At 44.1% G+C, this 26,945-nt stretch overlaps 1 protein-coding gene across 1 annotated transcript in view; it reads left to right on the top strand.

Annotated features, from left to right (window-relative positions):
• The window catches only part of LOC112246067 (four and a half LIM domains protein 3-like), a 48,435-nt gene extending 21,701 nt beyond the window's left edge, over window positions 1-26,734 (top strand). The window contains exons 2-6 of the mRNA XM_024414334.2: window positions 20,173-20,357; window positions 21,413-21,587; window positions 24,197-24,366; window positions 24,597-24,783; window positions 25,093-26,734. Of these exons, the coding sequence (XP_024270102.1) occupies window positions 20,173-20,357; window positions 21,413-21,587; window positions 24,197-24,366; window positions 24,597-24,783; window positions 25,093-25,250 (875 nt within the window). The 3' untranslated portion in view covers window positions 25,251-26,734. The remainder of the gene's footprint in view (window positions 1-20,172; window positions 20,358-21,412; window positions 21,588-24,196; window positions 24,367-24,596; window positions 24,784-25,092) is intronic.
• The last annotated feature ends 211 nt before the right edge of the window (window positions 26,735-26,945 follow it).

Below are 26,945 nucleotides of genomic sequence, written 5' to 3'. Positions count from 1 at the left end.
AGAGAAGTTAAATTGCATCACAAAATTTGAGGGCTGAAAAAAAAAAAACACATGGATTTTTTTGGGTGTAATACCCCTTTAACTTGTGCATTTTGCAAAAGAGGAATGTGCTGGTCTAGTGATGTTTTTGCTGCTGCATATATCCAGTGGTGGAAAAGTACCCAATTGTCATACTTGAATAAAAGTAAAGATACCCTTTTCTAAATGAAAATACTACTTGAGTATCAGTATCAAAAGTATAAATAATTGCAAATACTTTATATTAAGCAAACCAGATGTCACAATTGTTGGGTTTAAAAACATTTAACTATGGATAGCCAGGGGCACACTTTGTGTAGTGAGTCTGCCAGCTCAACGGCAGTTGAGATGACGACCAGGGATGTTCTCTTGATAAGTGTGTGAATTGGACCATTTTCCTGTCCTGTTAAGCACTTTCAGAATTGTTTGGCGAGCTAGTGATAGGTGGGCTGCCAGCGTTCAGCCTGTTAGACCCCAGTACTACAGCATAAAATGTGTGACTGAATCCATTTCTATGACTGAATCACTGACCTCTAAATTAGAAAATCACCATTTCCGTACCAAAGTGTCAAGTCTTCACAGTTCAGAAATATTTAACAGATTGTGTTTTTTTTTTCTGGGTCCAGACATAACAGCCTTGTGTCTGATGACTGGGGAGGTTGTTGTGTCTAGCTCTAGGTACAAACGAGGGGGGAGGTAGGCGAGATGTAAAACACCGGCAGAGATGAAATTGTCACCACGCCAGTAAAGATATTGCATAGGAGGACTCCCTCCGTTTCCCCTTCTGAAGATTAGTGCAAACACCGTCCTGTCCGGAGACCAGCTAGGCTGACCTGCTGCTGAAAGGGAGCCAGAGTGTACTGTGACCCACTGTAACTAAATATTCTGGTCGTACTGCTCTAGTAGCACCATTCTCCTTTAGGTGGGAGAAATGCAATACTTTTTCAAGGATCAAGCTAAGGCGGCATGTTAAGTTCTGTTTGCAAGCATGAATTAAATTTGCCGCACAAAAAAAACCCACAGCCTTTGACAGATATTCAAACAATCAACTTCCCATGTTATCTACACGTCTGCGTTTCCACCTTGCTCCAATGAAGCCTCAGCGGATGCTATTGAGCCAAACCCTCCCCTCACTCTGCCAGTGTCTAGTATTCAGTAGGGTTCTGTTTTTCAAAGAGATGAAAGGGAAGCCCTGACCTATCCCCTGGATCTGAGTGCAGATGACCAGCAGCCCAGCCAGGGGAGGACAGGACAGTGACGAGAATTATGGGATGGCCATGTTTGGTAATAAATCTGCACGGTGCTGCTGGTCAGTGGGACTCCTGGGAATCAGGGCCATGTTTTGTTTGTACAAGGAGGAATAATATACTCCACCTTCTCATACAGTGGCTTCTGAACTGTACTCACCCCACTCCATATAATCCACTCCCTACCCCTACCAATGTCCACTAGGGCCCTAACTGGGACGATTTACTATAATGACTGTCAACTACATGCTTGCTCCTTTTTTCAGACATTTCTCTCTCTCCCCTTAGCGTTTAAGTCTATCTTGTTTCTATCTTTTATTACTACGACTAGCTTTTTATCCTTTTGTTGAACATTGATCTCTATATAGCCTTTTGTCTCTGCATTCTTTCACTTCCTGTGTTCCCCTTGCAATGCTGACAGTCTTGTCATTATCTCTCCCTCAACTAGTGTTTCCCAACTCAGATCTAGGCCGATATCTTTTCCCACTTGCTCCCAGTCTGTCACTTACTGTACCTTTCTCTTTCTCGCTCTCTCTGTTTTTCCCTCTGCCCTCTTAACATTTACCGGTGAATACCAGTGCTGCAGAGAAAGTAAAGACACCCCTTCCTGAATTCTCCAGTCAGTGACTGTCCAAAACCTCCTTTGGCATGCTGGAGTTGACTGCATACTTCCCCCGAATCCAAACCAGATGTGAAATTGTAATGTATGGCAGGGTTTTTTTCTTTCTCTTCAAAGGAAGTCGAATGTGGGCCAAAAATGTAGTCTTTTGACCATCCACACCGGGATATAAAAATGTATCCAGATACATTTTCCAGAATCTAAAGCTGTTTTTCATGATTGGTTGAAAAAGCACTGTAGGATTTAGGTACATTTTCTGTTATCGTTGGGGGAAGAGTTATGGTAAGCTTCGATAGACATTTGGGGGAGGGGGAGGGGGCGATATATGACAATTGCATTTCGGGCTGTGCTTTACTTCTGAGAGTAGCTATTCATTCTTTCCTCACAATGAACATGTCCTCTCTTGGCAAGTAAGAATACGTTTTTATCACAATGTCATTTTTGGCATTTACAAAAGTCTGTAATAGGCCTACAGAAATTACTGATGAGTGCTGTGTTGCCTCATTTTCTGTGGTTAACTGACATTCTCCATAAGATATTCTAAATCACTATGAAACTCCTCCTGTTCCATGTTGAGCCCCATTTTTTTTTTTCTTCCCCTTCAGGGCCAGTTAGCGCATCCTTCTACTCGCTGTGCAAAGTAAACCCTGCTAACATTCTAGCGGAGGTTTGTGTCCCGCATAGGCCTGTTGTTTTCCTGGGTTTCCTCTGCCTCTCTTCAAATCTCTAAATCACATCTCTCCTCTACACCTGCTCGCTCATTAAAAGCTAAGAGGAGAGACAAATGCCCTGCCACAGGTACTCATTTGGCCACCTTTATGTTTACGACACTCTCCCTCATCGGAGCCCTCTGTCCTCCCACCACCACACCAGGCTGTGTTTAAATGCTCAGGGACAATGACCGGTTAGACCTCCTGTGTCTGGTCCTCGGCCCAGCCCTCTATTGTTGAAGTCAAACCCTCCACATAGGAACAGTGTACCGCTTTGTCACTACTGAGCAAAATTAAGATGAGCCGTACTGGGCCTGCCTGTTTACGGTTCCAGCATAGTTGCTGGAACCATGTGGGAAGGACGATATGAGAAGAAAATATCTGAGCCAGCACAGTATGGCTTGAGTCTGCATGATATTATGAAAATGGTCAGTAGAGACAAAGCATCTCAACGCTGTTATTCTAGGTATCACAGAGAGTAGCGATGGCCACAGCAGTAGTGTTTTAGTGGGCCTCGGGCCTACTGATTGTAGCCTCATGAAATGTGTGAGGAATGAGGATGTTGGTGGGTGGGCCAGGTTGTTCTCGTCTGAAAGTGGGGGAGAAAAGACGTAGAAGTGGCAACTCTTCAGCTGGATCCTCTGTTTGTTTACCAACGGCGTCCGATCTGTGGCTCCACTCCGTGTCTGGAAGCGTAAACAGCGGCGGCCACAGATTGCGCAATGGCTATGCATCCCGACCCGTGGAAGCTATGGAGTGCTGGGGCGGAGTTGGCCTGTTCCAACCGCAATTAAGGAAATGATGCATTGCTTAACAGGAAGTGTTGGTTTAACAAAGGTTTGACCTACCGAGACACATCAGAGTTTAAGATATGCCTCTGGCATTTTAATCGTGATGAGTGAGTGCCTTTGTCCTTGTTTTTTTAAAATGTTGGGTACTATTGGAAAGCAGCTACATAGGTTCTGCGTCATATTATCCCCATGTGAATCGTCATTTGTCAGTTAGAAGCAGAAAGCATCTTTGTGGTCTGAGTGTCTGTTCATTAGGTTGTTATAGTGACTGTGTTTGTAAGCGTGGTTATCTCGTTTTCATTGGGTTGTTATAGTCACTGTTTTTGCAAACATGGTGTGATCTCGTTATCATGAGCAATTTCCTCTGCTTCCTCTGACTTCATTGGCTCACCCCTTCCTCACAGTTACTGTAGTGTCTTTATCTGATACAGCGAATGCCAGCGAGTGCAGCTCACAACTACAAAAGTACAAACAGATGTTGCTCATGAAATGTATCCCCTAGTTTGACTTTGTTGCTTCATTGTGCCTCCAGTCTTATGTCAACCGACATGCATAGGCTGAGTTACAGTGGCTTCAGAAAGTATTCGTACCCCTAGACTTATTCCTCATTTTGTTGTGTTACAGATTACATCCAAAATGTATTACATGTTTTTTTCTCACCCATTTTCACACAATACGCTTTAATGACAGTAAAAAAATTTTTTTTTTGCACATTTATTGAAAATATCTCATTTGCATAAGTATTCACACTTCTGAATCAATACTTTGTAGAAGCACCTTTTGGGTAAGTCTCAAAGCTTTCCACATCTGGATTTTGCAACATTTCTCCATTCTTTTCAAAATTCTTCGATCTCTGTCAAATTGGTTGTTGATCATGGCTAGATAGTCATTTTCAGGTCTTGCCATAGATTTTCAAGTAGAAGCAATTCAAATCTGTAACTCGGCCACTCAAGAACCTTTACTGTCTTGGTAAGCAACTCCAGTGTAGATTTGGCCTTGTTCAAGTTAATTGGGAATTCATATCCCAGTGTCTGGTGGAAAGCAGACGGAACCAGGTTTTCCTCTAGGATTTTGCCTGTGCTTAGCTCCATTCCATTTATTATTTTATCCTGAAAGACTCCCTAGTCCTTAACGGTTACAAGCATACCCATGACATGATGCAGCCACTACTATAGTGAAAAATATGGAGAGTGGTACTCACTAATGTGTATGTTTGGGGCAAATCCAATAACACTTTGTATTCAGGACAAAAAGTTATATTGCTTTGCCACATTTTTTTGCAGTATTACTTTAGCGCCTTGTTGCAAACAGGATGCATATTTTGGAATATTTTTTTCATTCATGTACATGCTTCTTTTCAATGTCAGTTAGGTTAATATTGTGGAGTAACTACAATGTTGTTGATCCATCCTCAGTTTTCTCTTACCACAGCCATTAATCTGTAACTGTTTTAAAGTCCCCATTGGCCTCATGGTGAAATTCCTGAGCGGTTTCCTTACTCTTCGGCAACTGAGATGGGAAGGACACACATGTGACTGGGTGTATTCATACACCATCCAAAGTGAAATTAATAACTTCTTCATGCTCACAGGGATATTCAATATTAGTTTTTAAAAAAAATCTATTTTCTTTGCGAGGAATTGGAAAACCTCCCTGGTCTTTGTGGTTGAATGTGTTTGAAATTCACTGCTCGACTGAGGGACCTTACAATTATCAGTATGAGTGGGATACGGAGATGAGCTAGTCATTCAAATATTGTTAAACACTATTGCACTCCGTGAGTCCATGCATCTTATTATGACCTTAATGTGACCTTATAAGCACATTTTTACCCCACTTATTTAGGATTGCCAAAACAAAGGGGTTGAATACATATGGACTCAAGACATTTCAGTTAATAAAAATAAAAAATATATATATAACGTAATTCCACTTTGACATTACGTGTTATTGTGTGTAGACCATTGACAATTTTTGGGATTTTTTAAAATCAATTTGAAAATAAAATGTCTCAATGTGGAAAAAGTAAGGGGATGTGAATACTTTCTGAAGGCACTGTACTTATCCAGCACAAGACTTGCAGTAGCTAGATCATTGTGTTCTCAAAAGCCTAACAAGGCAGTTGAACCTGACAGCCCGTTGATGTCCTGATGTTAAAGTGGAAGTGGCCAGGCAAATGTCCAGTCATCTTGGCCTCCTAGCTGTCTCTGTGGAGAGTGTAGTCCTTGAATTATCAACTGTTTAAATCCCAAAGGACACTGGCCTTGCCTTAAAAAAAATAAACGTAAAGGGATTGTAATCCTAAGGACAGTCTAACACAAACAGGTTCTGGACCATGAAAATATTTTTGTGTAATTCATGCAATTGACATTTAACATTCGTCACCAAATGGAGAGTCTTCTCTAGCTGACACGGCGTGATACATTGAGTAAATAAGGCAGGGAGAGGTTCCCCGTTTGGCTTAGTTTTGAAATGGCCATTGCGATTGGACTGTAACACACATGAACTTTTCTCGATATGCTCAACCGGGCCTTAAATGATATACTGAAGTGTCCAGCGCTGTATTTTCTACCCGTCTCAAAGCCAGCCAAGGAGCTTTACTCTGTCTGGAAGACATCCAGACGGTAGAACTGAGGAGCATAATGTGGTGGTATGTGTTTATCCAAACCCAACGTTTCACTTTTCCTCTGCTCTGATTTATGACGTGTCATAGGTTTCAGATCCAACGCCAAGATTGGATTTTCCTCTAAATGTCACCCTCTTCTTTGCTCTTTCTATCTATTCCATTTGATTTCTCCTTAATTTCTTCTCACTCTCCGTGCGTTTTCTCTGTCCTTCTCATATTGCCCATTCTAGCCAGTTTAGCTAATGCAGCAATTGTCATGTTTTAATTCGAAAAATACTAAGCAGGTTAATATTAACTGATACACTACATGACCAAAAATTATGCGGACACCACTTCAAATAAGTGGCTTCGACTATTTCAGCAACACCGGTAGCTGAAAGGTGTAGAAAATCGAGCACACAGCCATGCAATCACCATAGACAGACACTGGCAGTAGAATGGCCCGTACTGAAGAGCTCGGTGACTTTCAACGTGGCACCGTCACATTTTTGTGACCTGCTAGAGCTGCCCCGGTCAACTGTAAGTGCAGTTATTGTGAAGTGTAAATGTCTAGGAGCAACAACTGCTCAGCTGTGAAGTGGTAGGCCACACAAGCTCCTGAAGCATGTACCATGTATAAATCATCTGTCCTCTGTTGCAACACTCACTACTGAGTTCCAAACTGCCTCTGAAAGCAACTTCAGCACAAAACTGTTCTCTGGAGTGATGAATTACGCTTCATCTGGCAGTCCGATGGACTAATCTTGGTTTGGTGGGTACCAGGAGAACGCTACCTGCCCGACTGCATAGTGCCAAATGTAAAGTTTGGTGAAGAAGGAATAATGATCTGGGGCTGTTTTTCATGGTTCGGGCTAGACCTCTTAGTTCCAGTGAAGGGAAATCTTAACGCTACAGCATACAATAACACTCTAGACGATTCTGTGCTTCCAACTTTGTGGCAACAGTTTGGGAAACAGTCCTATTTCAGCATGGCAATGCCCTGTGCGCAAAGCGAGGTCCATATAGAAATGGTTTGTCGATTTTATGTGGAATAACTTGACTTGACTGGCCTGCACTGAGCCCTGACCTCAACCCCATCGAACACCTTTGGGATGAACTGGAACGCCGACTGCGAGCCAGGCCTAATCGCTCCCAACATCAATGCCGACCTCACTAATGCTCTTGTGGCTAAATTCTGAGGGGACTTGCTTCCAATGTTCCAACCTCAAGTGGAAAGCCTTCCCAGAAGAGTGAAGGCTGTTATAGCAGCAAAGGGTGGACCAACTCCATAATAATGCCCATGATTTTGGAATGAGCTGTTTGATGAGCAGGTGTCCACATACTTTTGGTCATGTAGTGTATCTGTAAGTATTGACTACGTAATAGTCAGTTGTGAATATTCTTTCATTGCACTCTAGGATTTATTTTGAGGGTGCATTGTGGGCTGTATTCCCTCCTCTCCCATTCACAACATTCATTGTTGAGGTGACAACACAAGTATGAAAGGAAGCAGAGGTATTTGGCAACTACAGGAAGTATAGGTCAGCTGGATGCTGGAGACTCAGATTCCCTGTGCTCTACTGATTTGCGCATACTCGCCAATACTCAATGAAACCTATTCCCACACATCTATAGAAACACACAACCATCTAAACAGACACAAACACAGGATAGACACAACAAAAGCTATAGACTAAACAAAATTGTACACTTGTCGTGCCATTTATAAAACCTTTGATTGGTCAAAACAGAGGACACTGGCTCTAAGTCCCTGGAGAGCCACAATGTGGTTTGTAGGGCTCTATGAAATCACTAAAAATGTTTGCCTGATTCCAATGCCCCCGTGCACAAAGCGAGGTCCATACAGAAATGGTTTGTCGATCTTTGTGGAAGAACTTGACTGACCTGCACAGAGCCCTGACCTCAACCCCAACAAATACCTTTGGAATGAATTGGAACGCCTACTGCGAGCCAGGCATTATTGCCCGACCTGACTAATGCGCTTGTGACTGAATGCAAGCAAGTCCCTGCAGCAATGTTTCAACATCTAGTGGAAAGCCTTCCTAGAAGAGTGGAGGCTGTTCTAGCTGCAAAGGGGGGGGGACCAGCTCCATATTAATGCCCATGATTTTGCAATGAGAAGTTTGACAAGCAGGTGTCCACATACTCTTGGTAATGTAGTGTATATGCTTTGATGTTTTTATATAGACCAATGGTTAGTTCAATGTGTGTGAAATATATGCCTTTGGGCTGCAATAGGAAGCCATCTTTGTTTCCCCTATACTCCTCCATGTCTTTGAGATGTTGTAATTTAGAGAACTATTGGATAGACTCTTAACGGACTGGCTTATCTTGACACTTTTACTGAGGAGTGGCCATAGACTGTAGGGGAGTACTCTTTGCACACCAGACTGGCCTGACCAACTGCAGAGCGCCGAGTGGTTAGAAGTAATATTCCTAAGGAGGCCAGCTCATGTCTAACACAACCACTCCCCATATTCTGGTAGTCGATCTTTTCTTTTCTCACACTTTAAGATGGCCATTAATGTCCTTTTTTTCTTAATATATGTCCTTTTAAAAAGAACAACGGTAGTGTCATTCACAGTCGGTGAAATAGAGGTGTTTTAAAACCGGGAGCACACATTCTTGTCGAAGTTAAAACAGTTGTAGTCGGTAATAATAAGGTTTTGTTGACCTTGTTTGATTCTGCTTTTCACACTTTGGAAAGGAGACAAAAGATACAGCAGCATTGCTTGTGGTTGATGTCTGTGTGTGTGAGGACACTCTGAACCTTTTTTGAGGATCGGTGTGTGTGTGTGGTGTGTGTGTGTGTGTGTGTGTGTTTGTATGTATGTATGTGCTTAATCATAGAGTACACACAGACAAGCAAGAGCTTGAACTCTACACAGAACACCTGTTGGGTGAAGTACACAGGGCGATGTCGCTGTCTAGTACGTCAAGGGCTCTCCTTGCCATGTTTACATCGGCTCAGCTCCAGCAGCCTTACGCTTACTCATCAACATTCTGATCCACTCCGACAGACTAATCCTCAACAAATGATTATAGAGGAAATTTCCAGAAATGACACAAGTACAGTAGCTATAGCGTCACAGTTTTTTTTTCAGCCTCTAAGACATGCATGTGTTTCCCATAAGATTGAAACGTGTTAGTCGTGTCCACTCTGGCTATAGATAGACCTATTATGTACTTGGTTTATTTGGTTGTCTCGTAAATATCACCCTTTCATATCCACATTTTGAAATCCTTTTCGAATAACTTTCTCTGCTCATGGTCTTCATAACATTTTCCTTCACAACAACTTGTCTCTCATCAATGCTATTCCTGTGTCTGTAATTGTGGAACATTAGATGGTTATGTCATAATTTGCTTGTGTAGCATACTTTGGAACTCGCTACAGTCCCTTTTTTTTCCCGACAGCCAGGGACTGTCTCTCTCATCTGTTGATGTAACACACTGTCTACTGCTTTGTCTGGCAACTCTGACCGTCGCCAAACAGACGTTTTACAAGCGGATACTCTCACCGGGGCGTTGGGACAGAGGAAGAGCGCTAGGGACTGTTCCCAGCGCGGAGTGCAACGGCCGGCTCGTTTGGAGTGAACCGAAGCGCGAGCAGAGTTTTTAATCAGGGGATTAGCGGGCCGTCAGTTAAACCGGACCGAGCACTGGGGTTGGTGGGAGGGAGCCTTAGCTAACCCATCTCTGGCGCACATCCTGAGTTTGAGCCTCATCAAACGGTGTATAGTGCTGACTGACTTGGCAGCAATGAGTAAACAACTTGCATAGACCCATAGAGAAAGCAATCCGCCACTCTATTGTTTTATGCATAGAGAGAATCACGTTTACATTGCTAGGGTTCTATCTCTACGCATAAACCTCTGTCGGGTCTCCAATAAGCCCACCAACATGTTAATCGGGGGTGGGGGGCTGCGGGTTGTGATGACTAGACTAGACTGACCTTGACGTTCTCTAGCTATCTCACCGAATGTTCTGGCTGAGACTGAGAGACTTCAACCCCAATCAACGGCCTTGAAAGAGTAAAGAAAGTCTGAGGAAAAGGCACTGGTGAGGAGCCGCTCCATTTCTACCTACAGTATATAGCATTTGCAGCATCTGGATACGTTTCCATTGAGCTAAATGTCTTCCAGACAGTTGCATTCCCTTTTGGGAATTATGCATGTAATATACCAGAATGTATTACAAGTAACCTTCCCTACTGCAAGACATGATATCATAAACAGAATTGTTGGGTTGTTGGTCATCCTTGGCGGGGGAGGTAGTGCTTTCCTAGAAGTCTCTCTCAGGGGAATGTGTCACTCACTACTCTAGTGTTTGGGAATGTTACGAGCAGAAAGTGGTTTTTCTTAGTCACTGCGCCCCAAGCATGGATAATATGGACTCCTTCCGGGAATCCGGGATACACTGGGAGCAAAGCAGTGTGAGAAATAGTCTCAATCGTAGTTCTCTGAGTACCACTTCCACCCCCTACATCCTTCCATTCTCTCGGTCTCGCTCTCACTCTCTCTGAGCAAACAGCAGCCCCCTCACCATCTTTTTAGGGGGTGGTGGTGGTTTGAAGGGTGGTCGTTTCGGTTTCTGGATTCAATCACTTGTGGAGCCCCAGGGTCGTACACTGACGTCATGCTCTCTCGCTGTGAGAGCCCAGGTCCTGTGGCATCCGGAGTTAATTTACCCATCAGGGCTGTCCGCTCGCCCCTCACGGATTGTTACTCTTGCATTTCAATACTACAAGATGTGAAGACCAAACAACCCGTTCTGTCCTACCCTAATATGTATTTATGTAACGGGCTTAGGAATGTCGACGAGTGTAAAGTTCCCATCCTTAGTTTGGAGTCCTTTGGAGCCACTGGCCGCTTCCTAATCTTAACTGATTGCTGGCAGGCGGGTTATTGTAGCTCAAGCCGTCGTCTCCCCAGGGGCCATAAATACTTGTGAACTCGGCAAAAAAAGAAACGTCCTCTCACTGTCAACTTTATTTTCAGCAAACTTAACATGTAAATATTTATGAACAGAACTGAGACATAAACCTAACAAGTTCCACAGACATGTAACTAACAAATTGAATAATGTGTCCCTGAACAAAGGGGGGAGGGGGAGGGTCAAAATCAAAAGTAACATTAAGTATCTGGTGTGGCCACCAGCTGTATTAAGTACTGCTGTGCATCTCCTCCTCATGGACTGTACTAGATTTGCCAGTTCTTGCTGTGAGATGTTAGCCCACTCTTCCACCAAGGCACCTGCAAGTTCCCGTACATTTCTGGGGGGAATGGCCCTAGCCCTCACCCCCCGATCCAACAGGTCCCAGACATGCTCAATGGGATTGAGATCTGTGCTCTTCGCTGGACGTGGCAAAACACTGACATTCCTGTCTTGCAGGACATCACGGACAGAACGAGCAGTATGACTGGTGGCATTGGCATTAGAGGTTGACCGATTAATCGGAATGGCTGATTTAATTAGGGCCGATTTTCAAGTTTTCCGAAAAATCTGATTTAAAAAAAATTTATGTTATTTATATATATATATATATTGCTCAAAAGAATAAAGGGAACACTTAAACAACACAATGTAACTCCAAGTCAATCACACTTCTGTGAAATCAAACCGTCCACTTAGGAAGCAACACTGATTGACAATACATTGCACATGCTGTTGTGCAAATGGAATAGACAACAGGTGGAAATTATAGGCAATTAGCAAGACACCCCCAATAAAGGAGTGGTTCTGCAGGTGGTGACCACAGACCACTTCTCAGTTCCTATGCTTCCTGGCTGATGTTTTGGTCACTTTTGAATGCTGGCGGTGCTTTCACTCTAGTGGTAGACTCCGTCTCATGCTAAAACTCACACAAGTGGCTCAGGTAGTGCAGCTCATCCAGGATGGCACGACAATGCGAGCTGTGGCAAGAAGGTTTGCTGTGTCTGTCAGCGTAGTGTCCAGAGCATGGAGGCGCTACCAGGAGACAGGCCAGTACATCAGGTGACGTGGAGGAGGCCATAGGAGGGCAACAACCCAGCAGCAGGACCGCTACCTCCGCCTTTGTGCAAGGAGGAGCAGGAGGAGCACTGCCAGAGCCCTGCAAAATGACCTCCAGCAGTCCACAAATGTGCATGTGTCTGCTCAAACGGTCAGAAACAGACTCCATGAGGGTGGTATGAGGGCCCGACGTCCACAGGTGGGGGTTGTGCTTACAGCCCAACACCGTGCAGGACGTTTGGCATTTGCCAGAGAACACCAAGATTGGCAAATTCGCCACTGGCGCCCTGTGCTCTTCACAGATGAAAGCAGGTTCACACTGAGCACATGTGACAGACATGACAGAGTCTGGAGACGCAGTGAAGAACGTTCTGCTGCCTGCAACATCCTCCAGCATGACCGGTTTGGTGGTGGGTCAGTCATGGTGTGGGGTGGCATTTCTTTGGGGGGCCGCACAGCCCTCCATGTGCTCGCCAGAGGTAGCCTGACTGCCATTAGGTACCGAGATGAGATCCTCAGACCCCTTGTGAGACCATATGCTGGTGTGGTTGTCCCTGGGTTCCTCCTAATGCAAGACAATGCTAGATCTCATGTGGCTGGAGTGTGTCAGCAGTTCCTGCAAGAGGAAGGCATTGATGCTATGGACTGGCCCGCCCGTTCCCCAGACCTGAATCCAATTGAGCACATCTGGGACATCATGTCTTGCTCTATCCACCAACGCCACGTTGCACCACAGACTGTCCAGGAGTTGGCGGATGCTTTAGTCCAGGTCTGGGAGGAAATCCCTCAGGAGACCATCCGCCACCTCATCAGGAGCATGCCCAGGCGTTGTAGGGAGTTCATACAGGCACGTGGAGGCCACACACACTACTGAGCCTAATTTTGGCTTGTTTTCGGACATTACATCAAAGTTGGATCAGCATGTAGTGTGGTTTTCCACATTAATTTTGAGTGTGACTCCAAATCCAGACCTCCATGGGTTGATAAATTTGATTTCCATTGATAATTTGTGTGATTTTGTTGTCAGCACATTCAACTATGTAAAGAAAAAAGTATTTAAGAATATTTCATTCATTCAGATCTAGGATGTTATTTTAGTGTTCCCTTAATTTTTTTGAGCAGTGTGTATATTTTATTATGTTTATTTATATATATTTTTTGTTATATCTTGTATTTAACTGGGCAAGTCAGTTAAGAACACATTCTTATTTTCAATAACGGCCTGGGAAAGGTGGGTTAACTGCCCATTTCAGGGGCAGAACGACAGATTTTCACCTTGTCAGCTCGGGGGATCCGATCTTGCAGTCTTACAGTAGTCCAACGCAATAGCGACCTGCCTCTCTCTCGTTGCACTCCACAAGGAGACTGCCTGTTATGCGAATGCAGTAAGCCAAGGTAAGTTGCTAGCTAGGATTAAATTTATCTTCTAAAAACAATCAATCATAATCACTAGTTAACTACACATGGTTGATGATATTACTAGATATTATCTAGTGTGTCCTGCGTTGCATATAATCTGACTGAGCATACAAGTATCTAAGTATCTGACTGAGCGGTGGTAGGCAGAAGCAGGCGAGTAAACATGAATTCAAACAGCACTTTCGTGCGTTTTGCCAGCAGCTCTTCGTTGTTCGTCAAGCATTGCGCTGTTTATGACTTCAAGCCTATCAACTCCCGAGATGAGGCTGGTGTAACCAAAGTGAAATGGCTAGCTAGTTAGCGCGTGCTAATAGCGTTTCAAACGTCACTCGCTCTGTGCCTTCTAGTAGTTGTTCCCCTTGCTCTGCATGGGTAACGTTGCTTCGATAGTGGCTTTTGTCGTTGTGTTGCTGGTTCAAGCCCAGGGATGAGCGAGGAGAGGGACGGAAGCTATACTGTTACACTGGCAATACTAAAGTGCCAATACGAACATCCAATAGTCAAAAGTGAATGAAAATCAAATGGTATAGAGGGAAATAGTCCTATAATAACTACAACCTAAAACTTCTTACCTGGGAATATTGAAGACTAATGTTAAAAGGAACCACCACCTTTCATATGTTCTCATCTTCTGAGCAAGGAACCGAAACGTTAGCTTTCTTACATGGCACATATTGCACTTTTACTTTCTTCTCCAACACTCTGTTTTTACATTATTTAAACCAAATTGAACATGTTTCATTATTTACTTGAGACTAAATTGATTTTATTGATGTATTATATTAAGTTAAAATAAGTGTTCATTCAGTAGTGTTGTATTTGTCATAATTACAAATAAATAAATACAAATCGGCCGATTTTAATCGGTATCGGCGTTGAAAAATCATAATCGGTCGACCTCTAATTGTCATGCTGGAGGGTCATGTCAGGATGAGCCTGCAGGAATGGTACCACATCAGGGAGGAGGATGTCTTCCCTGTAACGCACAATGTTGAGATTGCCTGCAATGACAACAAGCTCAGTCCAATGATGCTGTGACACACCGCCCCAGACCATGACAGACCCTCCACCTCCAAATTGATCCCACTCCAGAGTACAGGCCTCGGTGTAACGCTCATTCCTTCGACGATGAACGCAAATCCGACCATCACCCCTGGTGAGAGAACCGCAACTCGTCAGTGAAGAGCACTTTTTGCCAGTCCTATCTGGTCTAGCGATGGTGGGTTTGTTCCATAGGCGACGTTGTTGCAAGTGATGTCTGGTGAGGACCTGCCTTACAACAGGCCTACAAGCCCCCAGTCCAGCCTCTCTCAGCCTATTGCGGACAGTCTGAGCACTAATGTAGGGACTGTGCGACCCTGGTGTAACTCGGGCAGTTGTTGCCATCCTGTACCTGTCCCACAGGTGTGATGTTCGGATGTGCCAGGACAATCAGCTGCCCGTCCCGTCTCCCTGTAACACGGTCTTAGGCGTCTCAGAGTACGGACATTGTAATTTATTGCCCTGGCCACATCTGCTGTCCTCCATGCCTCCGTGCAGCATGCCTAAATCACGTTCACGCAGATAAACGGGGACCCTGGGCATCTTTCTTTTGGTGTTTTTCAGGTTCAGTAGATAGGCCTCTTTAGGACAGTAAGTTTTCAAAACTCTGACCTTAATTGCCTACTGCTGTTAGTGTCCGTTCCACAGGTGCATGTTCATTAATTGTATATGGTTCATTGAACAAGCATGGGAAACAGTGTTTAAACCCTTTACAATGAAGATCTGTGAAGTTGATTCGTAAAAATCCAAATATCTTTGAAAGACCGGGTCCAGAAAAGGGGATGTTTAATTTGGATGTTGGGCCAAAGCTGCCTGGATGGTCCACGCAAGGGGGAAAGAAGTGGGCTCCAGAATGCCTTGGATGATCCATGCCAGGCTCCGAAAGCTTGTACCCTTGGTTGTTTAGACATCTCCAATGCAATATTGGTCCAGCCTTCACAGAACTAGTGCTTACATCAAACCTAAGTGCTTTCTGGCCATACTTTGAACGACTTGTTTGCAAGCTACTGATACAAATGAACTGGGAAAGGGCAATAGACAGATCCTCCATTTAAAACAATTTTTTTTAGATGAAGGATGATGTCAGAAAACAGGCTAACCTTTGCTTTCAGTACCGCATGAGTATGCACATGCCTGGTCTCGTTCACCTGTTTGGAAAGCAAGGCTAGCACATACTTGGTGCAGCAGGATATGCTTTGGTTTGATGGTGCAGCCTACACCTTAGCCTTGTGTAATATGTATAGACAAGTCATTGGCATGAAGCTAGCTAACATTTTACTTTGGCTCACTAAAGAAAGTTCTAGGTATTGAACCGTGGGGTTGCAAGCTCAAATTCCATCCAATCATCCATGTTCGGTTTAACCAAGGTGGTTGTCAGTGACGCCAGCCCCCCCAGTTTCATGTGACTATGAAGTGAATAATGGTTGAGTCTCTCAGGTCCTCGGGGGATATGTATCAGTTGCCTCATTAGTTGTAGAGCTGTGGTAGGCTAGTGACGTGAACCGGAGACCGCAGGGCTCCCTAACAGTAACGCTGCCTAATTTATGGTTCTGCTTATTGAAGGGGGAAGAGAGGGGGTTGAAAGTGCCTCGCAAAAATGGGTAAAGTGGTGTAATTTCAGAGAGAACACATCATTGGGTTATTTATGAACATTAGGAGCAGGTGAGGACATTTTTGTCTTTACTCCATCACCCGACTCATTTGAAGCAATTCCACATGAATGACAGACTCCCATTTTTTTAAAATCAAATCAAATCTACGTCAAACAAAAACCAATGATTGCAAAGTTAAACAAACCTTACAACGCTATGCACAAGGACTACTTCTAATAATTTCCAAAAATGTAATAAAAACACATTTACTTGAACAGTGGAATTGCCCCTCACCGAGAGCTGAAACATGATAGTTTAGGTCTGTGGTCTTTGATCCAGTATTATGTGTTGTGGTGATTGCACTGTGTGTGTGTGTGTGTGTGTGTGTGTGTGTGTGTGTGTGTGTGTGAATATTAACACAGGCAGCACTAGACCTCAAGTCTTGACTTCATTATTTCTGGGTGGTTGAACACTTATCACAGGGCTTTCCTTCAGCGACACTAATGTTTTGGCAACCAGATACCATTACCATAATGCGCAAACAATATTATTGTGCACTTTGTGTACTTCAGCTAAGATATAGTATGTCATCAAACTGATGTTCCTTTAAAAACTGTATGTATAAATATAACATTACAGTATATGTTAGTGAATATACACTACATGACCAAAAGTGTGTGGACACCTGCTGGTCGAACATCTCATTCCAAAATCATGGGGATTAATATGGAGTTGTTCCGGCCCTTTGCTCCTATTAGGATCAAATCAAATTTTATTAGTCACATGCGCCGAATACAACAGGTTACCTTACTGCACAGTGAAATGCTTACTTACAAACCCCTAACCAACAACTCAGTTTTAAAAAATATGAATAAGAAATCAAAGAAACAAGTAGTTAAAGAGCAGCAGTAAAATAACAATAGTGAGACTATATACAGTGGGTTCCGGTACGGAGTCGATATGCGGGGGCACCGGTTAGTTGAGGTAATATGTATACAGGTAGTTATTAAAGCGATTATGCATTTATAATAATGGAGAGTAGCAGCGGTAAAAGAGAGGGGGGCAATGCAAATAGTCTGGGTAGCCATTTGATTAAATGTTCAGGAGTCTTATTGCTTGGGGGTAGAAGCTGTTTATAAGCCTCTTGGACCTAGACTTGGCACTCCGGTACAGCTTGCCATGTGGTAGCAGAGAGAACAGTCTATGACACGGGTGGCTGACGTCTTTGACAATCTTTAGGGTGTTCCTCTGACACCGCCTGGTATAGAGGTCCTGGATGGCAGGAAGCTTGGCCCCAGTGATGTACTGGGCCGTACGCACTACCATCTGTAGTGCCTTGTGGTCGGAGGCCGAGCAGTTGCCATACCAGGCAGTGACGCAACCATGCTCTCGATGGCGCAGCTGTAGAACCTTTTGAGGATATGAGGACATGCCAAGATAAAGACAATGGTTTGCAAGCCCTGCCACATCCGATGAGCATCAGCTGGTGTAGTACGATTTGATCTTAGTCCTGTATTGACACTTTGTCTGTTTGATGTTTGTCGGAGGGCATAGCGGGATGAAGTATAAGCTTCCGGGTTGGAGTCCCGCTCCTTGTAAGCGGCAGATCTAGCCTTTAGCTCAGTGCGGATGTTGCCTATAATCCATGGCTTCTGGTTCGGATATGTACGTACATTCACTGTGGGGATGCCATCATCGATGCACTTATTGATGAAGCCGATGACTGATGTGGTGTACTCCTCAATGCCGTAAGAAGAATCCCAGAACATATTCCAGTCTGTGCTAGCAAAACAGTCCTGTAGCTTAGCATCTGCTTCATCTGACCAAGTCACTGGTGCTTCCTGCTTTAATTTTAGCTTGTAAACAGGAATCCGGAGGATAGAATTATGGTCTGATTTGCAAATTTGTTCTTGTCTCTGTGTCTGGAGTAAAGGTGGTCTAGAGTTTTTATTACAATTTTTGTTTTTCCCCTCTGGTTGTCCAGAAGTTATTTTCGGTCATAAGAGATGGTAGCAGCAACATTATGTACAAAATAAGTAACAAACAACGCAAAAAAACTAACATAAACACACAATCTGTTAGGAGCACATAAAACATCAGCCATCTTCTCCAGCGCCGTCTTGGAAGTTGGAAGCACAGAATTGTCTAGAATGTCATTGTATGCTGTTGTGTTAATATTTCCCTTCACTAGAACTAAGGGGCTTAGTCCGAACCATGAAAAATAGCCCCAGACCATTATTCCTCCTCCACCAAACTTTACAGTTGGCAGTATGCATGGGGTAGGTAGCGTTCTCCTGGCATCCACCAAACCCAGATTAGTCCGTCGAACTGACAGATGGTGAAGCGTGATTTATTTGCTCCAGAGAATGCGTTTCCACTGCACCAAAGTCAAATAGCGGTGAGCTTTACACCACTCCAGCCGACACTTGGCATTGCTCATTGTAATCTTAGGCTTGTGTGCAGCTGCTTGGCCATGGAAACCCATTTCATGAAGCTCCCGACGAACAGTTTGTGTACCGATGTTGCTTCCAGAGGTAGTTTAACTCAGTAGTGAGTGTTGCAACTGAATGCATATCATTTTTAACCACAATGCAATTCAGCACTCGCCGGTTCCGATCTGTGAGCGTGTGTGGCCTACCACTTTGTGCTTGCTTTGTCTTTGTTGCTCCTAGATGTTTCCACTGCACAATAACAGCACTTACATTTGACCAGGGCAGCTCTAGCAGGGTAGACATTTTACGAACTGACTTGTTGAAAAGGTGGCATCCTACATTGGTGCCACGTTGAAAGTCACTGAGCTCTTCAGTATGGGCCATTATTTTTTTTATTATTATTTTTTTACACCCTTTTTCTCCCCAATTTCGTGATATCCAATTACGATCTTGTCTCATCGCTACAACTCCCCAATGGTCTCGGGAGAGGCGAAGGTCGAGTCATGCATCGTCCGAAACATGACTCGTCAAACCATGCTTCTTAACACACGCCCACTTAACCCGGAAGCCAGCCGCTCCAATGTGTTGGCGGAAACACCGTTCAACTACGACCGAAGTCAGCCCGGCCTGCCACGAGTCGCTAGAATGCAATGAGCCAAGTAAAGGACCCCCGGCCTAACCCTCCCCTAACCCGGGCGACGCTGGGCCAATTGTGCACCGCCCTATGGGGCTCTTGGTCATGGACGGTTGTGACAGTCTGGGATCGAACCCGGGTCTGTAGGGATTTAGACCGCTGCGCCACTCGGAAGGCCCAGTAAGGCCATTCCATTGCCAATGTTTGTTTCTGGAGATTGCATGTCTGTGTGCTTGATTTTTATACACCTACCAGCAATGGGTGTGAAAACCCTATACACTAATTTGAAAGTGTGTCCACATACTTTTGTGTGTGTGTGTGTGTATATATATATATATATACGGAAACCATCTGTATGTGTGTAGGCCTATCCTCGATTTGTGTCTTCACAAGTCGACTGTCATGAGTTTGACATGAGGGTAGTCTTCACCGCTGTCTCGGTTGGTGGTCCACACAGATCTCCATCTCTTCCCAACATAAATATTTACCTTAAATATTTGCATTTACCGTTTCATTCCTTTCATCTCGGAGACAGTAGATTCAGAGGGGTTGATAGTGTTACGGAGGAGTGCAAGCAAAGCCCAGAGTGATAGCTCTGTGCATCTCTCTCTCTCTCTCTCGTCTGCGTGTGCATCTCGCTTTCATCACTCAGCAATAAAAGTTAATAGCTGTTTTGAACTACCCCTCATGAATGCCAAGTCTCATCTCCTGTTCCCTCTCTTTCTCCTTTCACTCTCCCTGTCTCTCTCCCTCCATTGAGTGTTAAGTTTTAGTTCAACTTCAGTTAAAGGTGAACAGTAGAAAGTGAACAGAATGACAGACCGAAAAATGCTTGCAAATGACACATTTTTAACAGACCAAAACACTACAGGTGTTAACATTGTAAGTTCACTGATGGGCACTGATGTCTCTCCTAACCAGAGTTCATCTCATCTCCCCCTCCACCCTGTGTGTCACCCACTCCCTGCCTCCTTGCCGCTCGCCTTCCCTAGCACAAAGGGTTCATTTTAAAGGCTCATGTTGATGCCAACACTCTTTTTCTGTTGCAGGGATGGAAGAAGTCACAATGAGCGACCGGTTCGACTGCGACAACTGCAAGGAGTCCCTATACGGACGCAAGTACATCCAGGCAGATGGGGGAGAGGGGGACAACCCCTACTGCATCCCCTGTTACGACAGCCTGTTCGCCAACACCTGCGACGAGTGCAAGGAGCTAATCGGCCATGATGCCAGGGTAAGACTTTTGATTTTGAATCCACTAGTGAATTTATTTTTATTTTTTTAAATGTTCATTAGGGCATGCAATACTTGAGTCATTTCAACACCGCAAACTGTTGTTACATGGTAATGAGTGGTAGTTAGTAGTTCTCGTTAATTATGCATACTGTATGCTAAATGAGGCAGTTGTCTTTCATGGTGTGGAAGTGCAAGGTGTAGGCAAACATGCCATTACAGATGGTTTCCAACCAAGCTCAACTAGCCAGCCATGCCATGTCAGACCATCAAATGCTGTGAGGAAAATGTCTTCTTGTTCTCCACAATGAAAGCCGTTTTAATATTTCCTTAATGAAAACAAACACATGACGCTGATTATTTGCGATAGTAACAAGAGGGAGTGGATGAGATAAGCGATGAGGGTGGGTGTGTTCTCTCTCAGCTGCCTATCTCTCTCTCAGCTGCCTCTTTCTCTCTCAGCTGCCTCTCAGCTCGGGGATTTGACCTGCCACCCCAGCTAGCCTATTCCCTCTGTTCATAACCAGAAACTCTATTGTTAGCTTGAGTTTTCCTGGTACTTGCAGTGTCAGGATGACCTGGGAGTCACCAGAGTTATTGTCATTACGGATCCAAAACACATTAAATTAGATGTATAATGCACTATTTCTAGATCATTTACAATACTTGACCATGGTGGTCACAGTAGTTCACTGGTCATTTGAAACAGGGTCACCAATGCAATTCTATCCAATGTACATGTGTAGCCAATCACTTCTACATTACATGTTCCGTTACATTGTGTAGCCTACATTGCACTCCTTTCCAGGAAGTCCTAGGAATTTGTGTCTGTAAATTGTCTTGGATGGAAGAATAGAATGAGCATAAAGTACTAATCTTGCAAATGTAACCGGTATTTTGACCTGCTCCAAACACGACAAAAAAGCACACGGTCAGCAACAGTGCAGCGCCCCTGGAGCAGTTTCGGAGTTAAGCGGCTTGCTCAATGGCACAACGGTAGTGGATGGTAGCTCTGATCTCTGATTCTGATCTCGACTGTTGCCCTTGTATCTCCAGGAGCTGTTCTACGAGGACCGGCACTACCACGAGCACTGTTTCCGTTGTTTCCGCTGTGACCGCTCGCTGGCGGACGAGCCCTTCACTAGCCAGGACGAGGCCCTGCTGTGCAACGACTGCTACTGCAATGAGTTCTCATCCAAGTGTGTGGCCTGCGACAAGACTGTCATGCCAGGTACTGTGGGTGGGGTGAGGGGGGGGTGGTAATGAATGGAACTTTTCCAATCTTTTCCAGCCATTACAACGAGCCCATCCTCCGATTTAGTGACACCAGCCTCCACTGACAAACTCACTTCTAGCATATATATTTAACATATGCTACACATACTGTACACTACGTGACACAAGACTGTAATCATGATCTCCCCCACGTCCTTGGAAATGGTTTGTCCTTGCGTCACCCTGGCACTGTTCATAATTTGTGCAGCTGAGTGTTTAAGATGGTCTGAAGATATAGGATAGTGAACATGAAAAGCACAAAGAGGCTTTGTCGTAAAGCTTAAGATCTCGAGAAATACCTTTGACAACAAAACATTTGCACCTAGCCAGAGAAAGAGATACAGAGGAAGCGAGAATGTCAGAGAGACAAAAGAGCGATTGAGAAGAAAGAGTTAGCGAGTCAGCGCGGCCGGGGCAGAACGTGACAGGGTAATTGCCAGTTTGCCTTACTTGCTGTCTCTGAGCCAAATCCCCGTGCCTTGGAGACTGGCCAAGTGTCTGATGATAACGAGATAAACCCGTAAACTATTTCGGCACCACTGTATCAGCCAAAACAGCAAATGATTCCAGGAAGAGTGTGGAGGTGGTGTACCTTCTTTTTTTTTTTTTTTTTTTGTGGATACTTCTTTAAGTTTAGACAAATTCCCTTCACTGTATTCAGTGTGCGTTGATGGTGTTGGATGGTGTCAGTAAGGGATGTCAGATAGCGAACTGTAAAGATATCATCTGTATCATCTGAGCCTGTAAAATAATGACATGTTTTAGTGCCAACCAGATTGGGTATAGTGTCATATTATTCCGTCACACTTTATTTGGACAAATACTTTTTCTTTAATGAGTTGAACGAGAGGGATTTACTCCAGACACCCCAACAGGCCCTCATCCCCGTCATTCGCAGGAGAAAGAGGCAGAGGTAGGGCAGAAGGAGATCGGGGTGCCTTGTGAGGATCCGGCAACGTGTGGCTAATCTGCCTTTGCCATTGTTACAATTGGCTAACGTACAATCGCTGGATAATAAAGTGGACGAACTAAAAGCACGTATATCCTACCAACGGGACATTAAACTGTAATATCTTATGTTTCACCGAGTCGGGGCTGAACGTCGACCTCTTCTTGAACTGCACTGTTGGTTAAGGGCTTGTAAGTAAGCATTTCACGGTAAAGTCAACATTTTGTATTCGGCGCATGTGACAAATAAAGTTTTGAATAACATACAGCTGGCGGGTTATACCAGAGGCTGCTGCCGATACAGTGTAAGACACCCTAGTCATAGACTGTTCTCGCATGGGGGAGGAGGTGTGATGGTGCTTTACTAGAATTCAAGGCACACTGAACCAGCATGGCTACCACAGCATTCTGCAGCGATACGCCATCCCATCTGGTTTGCGCTTAGTGGGGCTATAATTTGTTTTTCCAACAGGACAATGACCCAACACACCTCGAAGTTGTGTAAGGGCAATTTGACCAAGAAGGAGAGTGATTGAGTGCTGCATCAGATGACCTGGCCTCCACAATCACCCGACCTCAGCCCAATTGCGATGGTTTGGGATGAGTTGGACTGTGAGTGAAGGAAAAGCAGCCAACAAGTGCTCCGCATATGTGGGAACTACAATGTAGAAAATAGTCAAACTAAAGAAAAACCCTTGAATGAGTAGGTGTGTCCAAACATTTGACTGGTACTGTAGATGATCTACAGATAGTCATACTATCAACAACGTATATTTTAGCATCTGGGGTTAGGTTTAGAATAAGGGTTAGTGGATTGTTTGTTTAACTGTTGTTGAACATCTACTGAACATCTCCAAACCATATACTGTACTTGGGAGTTGGGACTATCCAAATAAAGTGTTACCTATTGTTCTGATGTTGTGCTGTCGCTAGTGGCTTCTTGCCTAGGGTGTAGTTTTGCACTGTCAAGCTTCACTTGGTAAAGCTTAGGTGCCAATTTTTCTTAGAACTCCATACCAAACTTCAATCACCTCAAGAATATCCCCTAAGCCATTTGAATGGAATCCTGGAATCCTCAGAAGCACTCTGTCACTTAGACAGATCTGATAGAACAAGACCTGGGTTCAAATACTATTTGAAATCTTTCAAATACTTTGAGCATTTGCTTTAGCCTGCCTGGTGTACCAGGTGTGCGTGGTTTGCAAATGTTGGACTTTTCTATTGGTTCCATTGCAACAGGCAAGTTCAGTCAAGCACAGCTTTAAGTATTTGACATGGTTTCAAAAAGTATTTGAACCCAGGTCTGGATTGAGCCACAGCAATGTCGGTTGCCAGGGATATTCGGCCAAGCGGTGAAATGTTGTGCACTCTTGACAGGGCTTTTTCTTTTTGTTCTCACTCAATTTTCCCTTCAACAAAATATTTCCTCAACAGTGGGACATTCTGTTGCTATTATCGCTGTCAACTGCCATTCATCTTCTGACTTGGACCTATTTCGGTTTTTTGAAAAAAATGCTTTTTACTTCGATATTGTCTTCTACCAAATAAATATCTCCTCCTTTCTCACTTCATTTTTCTCATCTCTTTTCTCTCCTCTCTCTATCTCTGCACTCCCAGGCACGAGGAAGTTGGAGTATGGTGGCTCCACATGGCACGAGGGATGTTTCATCTGCCACAGCTGTGAGCAGCCCATCGGCTCCAAGTCCTTCATCCCAGACAAGGATGAACATTACTGCGTGTCCTGCTATGAGGACAAGTTCGCCCCGCGCTGCACCCGCTGCAAAAAGGTCAGTGTGAAAACTTCCCCCAAATCCCCTCTTTAGTCCCTGCTTATTCCTTATTTCCTGATTCTGGGAACCAAAGGGGTTAAGGAGTTGTGGCAAAAGCCTTAAGAGGGTATCCATTCTGTATTATTCTGAAACATTTTTATCACATCTATTGAGTGTATTCCATTCTATCATTTTGACTTGTGGTCTTTGACTAACTATGGTGACCTTTGACCCTCTCTTCCCTCCAGGCCCTGGCTAAAGGGGGCGTGACGTATCGGGATGAGCCGTGGCACAAGGAGTGCTTTGTGTGTTCAGGCTGCAAGGTGCAGCTGGCAGGGCAGCACTTCACCTCGCGTGAAGACAACCCCTACTGCCTCAAGTGCTTCGGCAGCCTATACTCCAAGAAGTGTGAGGCATGCAGCAAGCCTATCACAGGTAGGGTCAAAGGTCACAGACAGCTATTATGACCCAGTAGCAGGGGACAGTTGAGAAAGGCTGCTATAGACATGTCTTTTTTCTCCTGAGGATCCAGGTTTACTGAGTAACTGTTGGCCATGTTCCAGACTGCCTACATAAGCAGTTGCGCACCAAATCTTCAAAGGGATGGATAACATGGCATTCAATCAGTGGTTATCTTTACTCGTGGTGACTGCATTGCGGATAATCTGATTACACATGTTTATGGGAGGAGACCTCAGTGGCTACTTGCTGTTTTGTTAAATAACACCTTCCTGTCTTGTCCAGGTTTTGGCGGAGGGAAGTACATCTCGTTTGAGGAGCGCCAGTGGCACCAGCCCTGCTTCACCTGCACAGAGTGCTCGGTCTCTCTGGTGGGGGCGGGCTTCTTCCCCAATGGAGACCAGATCCTGTGTCGCGACTGCAACACCAATAGCAATCTATAGACCACACACACACCGTATCGCCCCTCTCCTCACACACACACACACCTAGGTCAACCCCAGGGCCCCCCATCACTGCCAAGGTTGTTAACACAGACCCACAGACTGCCTCTCAGGTCATGCCAACACACACAAGTTGCTCACTAGACCACAGCTCGATCCCTCATCCTCCCCCAGAGCTTTCTGCAGCTTGCTGTCAAATACCAGAGCTAAGCATCAGGCTACTGAAGCACAGACAGACAAAAATCAGCCAGACTAAGGTTGATCTAACTTGGCAGAGGCACGTTTTCATTGTCTTTGCCAAATAGACCTACTTTTCCTTCACCTGTATGTATGAGTGACTTTTAGGTCAGATTATGTTTAGTTTAACAGAGGAAAAAGTCTTATCTTTTGAACAGAACTGAACCGTTATGATTAGTGGTGTCATTTGATGGATTGCCAATGATCTACCAAAGAAATGTAATATCTGCCATCAAAGAATTAACTGGTATGGGGGAAAACCATGGTTCTGAATTCACTGAAGAATTGAATTCCAGTGTCACTACTCCAATATGCTGTATTAGAGGCTATAGCATTTAAATGTGAGGATAACATTGACCAACGTGCAAATTGTCCATCGAACATTGGCCGAAATCATACTATTTTGATGTAGTTGCTATCTAGACTGGAGAGGGGAGATCCACTCCAAGGCTTTCATTCTCCACAATAAGTTGTGACTATGTGGAAAAGCGTTATGTGCCTTGAAAAAAAATGCCATACTTTATATAGTATGTATTATCAAACCAAAGAAAAGAGAAATGCTTACAGCTATGCATACTTTTTTGCTAGATTTTTTTTGTATGAACGAATCACCACTAATCTATGAATGCAACACTTTTGTAAACCAGCCACAGAACACTGATATTTACTACATTGTAAATATGTTGTGCAAGTAAAATATGTTTGAGTGATTTCAATGCTGATAATTGCAGTTTTGTGACACACGACTGTTCTCCTGTGTCAGAGCAGCATTTGCTGTCATGCTTTAGTTGTTACTTAACCTGTAGCCGTATCATGATTTATTTGAAGAGAATAATATTTTGCGGTGGTTTGTTTATGCAGTTGTCAAACACTTTACAGAATACCAAAGAATAGGTCCAAGAGATGAAGAAAAAAATAGAAATTGAGAGAACGTGAAAAGAAAAAGCTTGGTGTACTGGAGAAAACCAATGAAGTCAGTTAAGACATAAGGAAAACGTTGTCATGTATTTGCACTATGGCTAAAATATTCCCCGTGCTCCCAGAATTTGTGAACATACAAACGCAACTCGAGCATTTATATATGGAGCAACACCTAAACCACTCTTTGCCTATTGTTTACTTTTTTCCATATTGACACTTATCTATGTTTTTCGTCAAGCATATTTCCTTTTTTTGACTTTGTATTCAAGCTTTCTGTTACTATCGCTGTCGTTTGATAATAAATGGGCTAGTCCCAAAGAAGCTGAGCTGCATTTCATCAACTAAGTGGTATGCATGTCTTTGTTATTACCAGACATGGGTTCAAATACTATTTGAAATCATTTCAAATACTTTAGCTGGGCTTTATTGAGCTTGCCTGGTGCAATGGGACCAATAGTATAGTTGCAAAACTGCAAACCCCACCCATTGGCACTTCAGGCAGTCTAAGGCAAATGCTAAAGGTATTTGAAAGATTTC

The sequence above is a fragment of the Oncorhynchus tshawytscha genome, linkage group LG23 (assembly GCF_018296145.1).
Source record: "Oncorhynchus tshawytscha isolate Ot180627B linkage group LG23, Otsh_v2.0, whole genome shotgun sequence".
NCBI lineage: Eukaryota > Metazoa > Chordata > Actinopteri > Salmoniformes > Salmonidae > Oncorhynchus > Oncorhynchus tshawytscha.
Note: the sequence above shows the minus strand (reverse complement) of the source record. Positions and strands in the feature narration are given on the sequence as shown.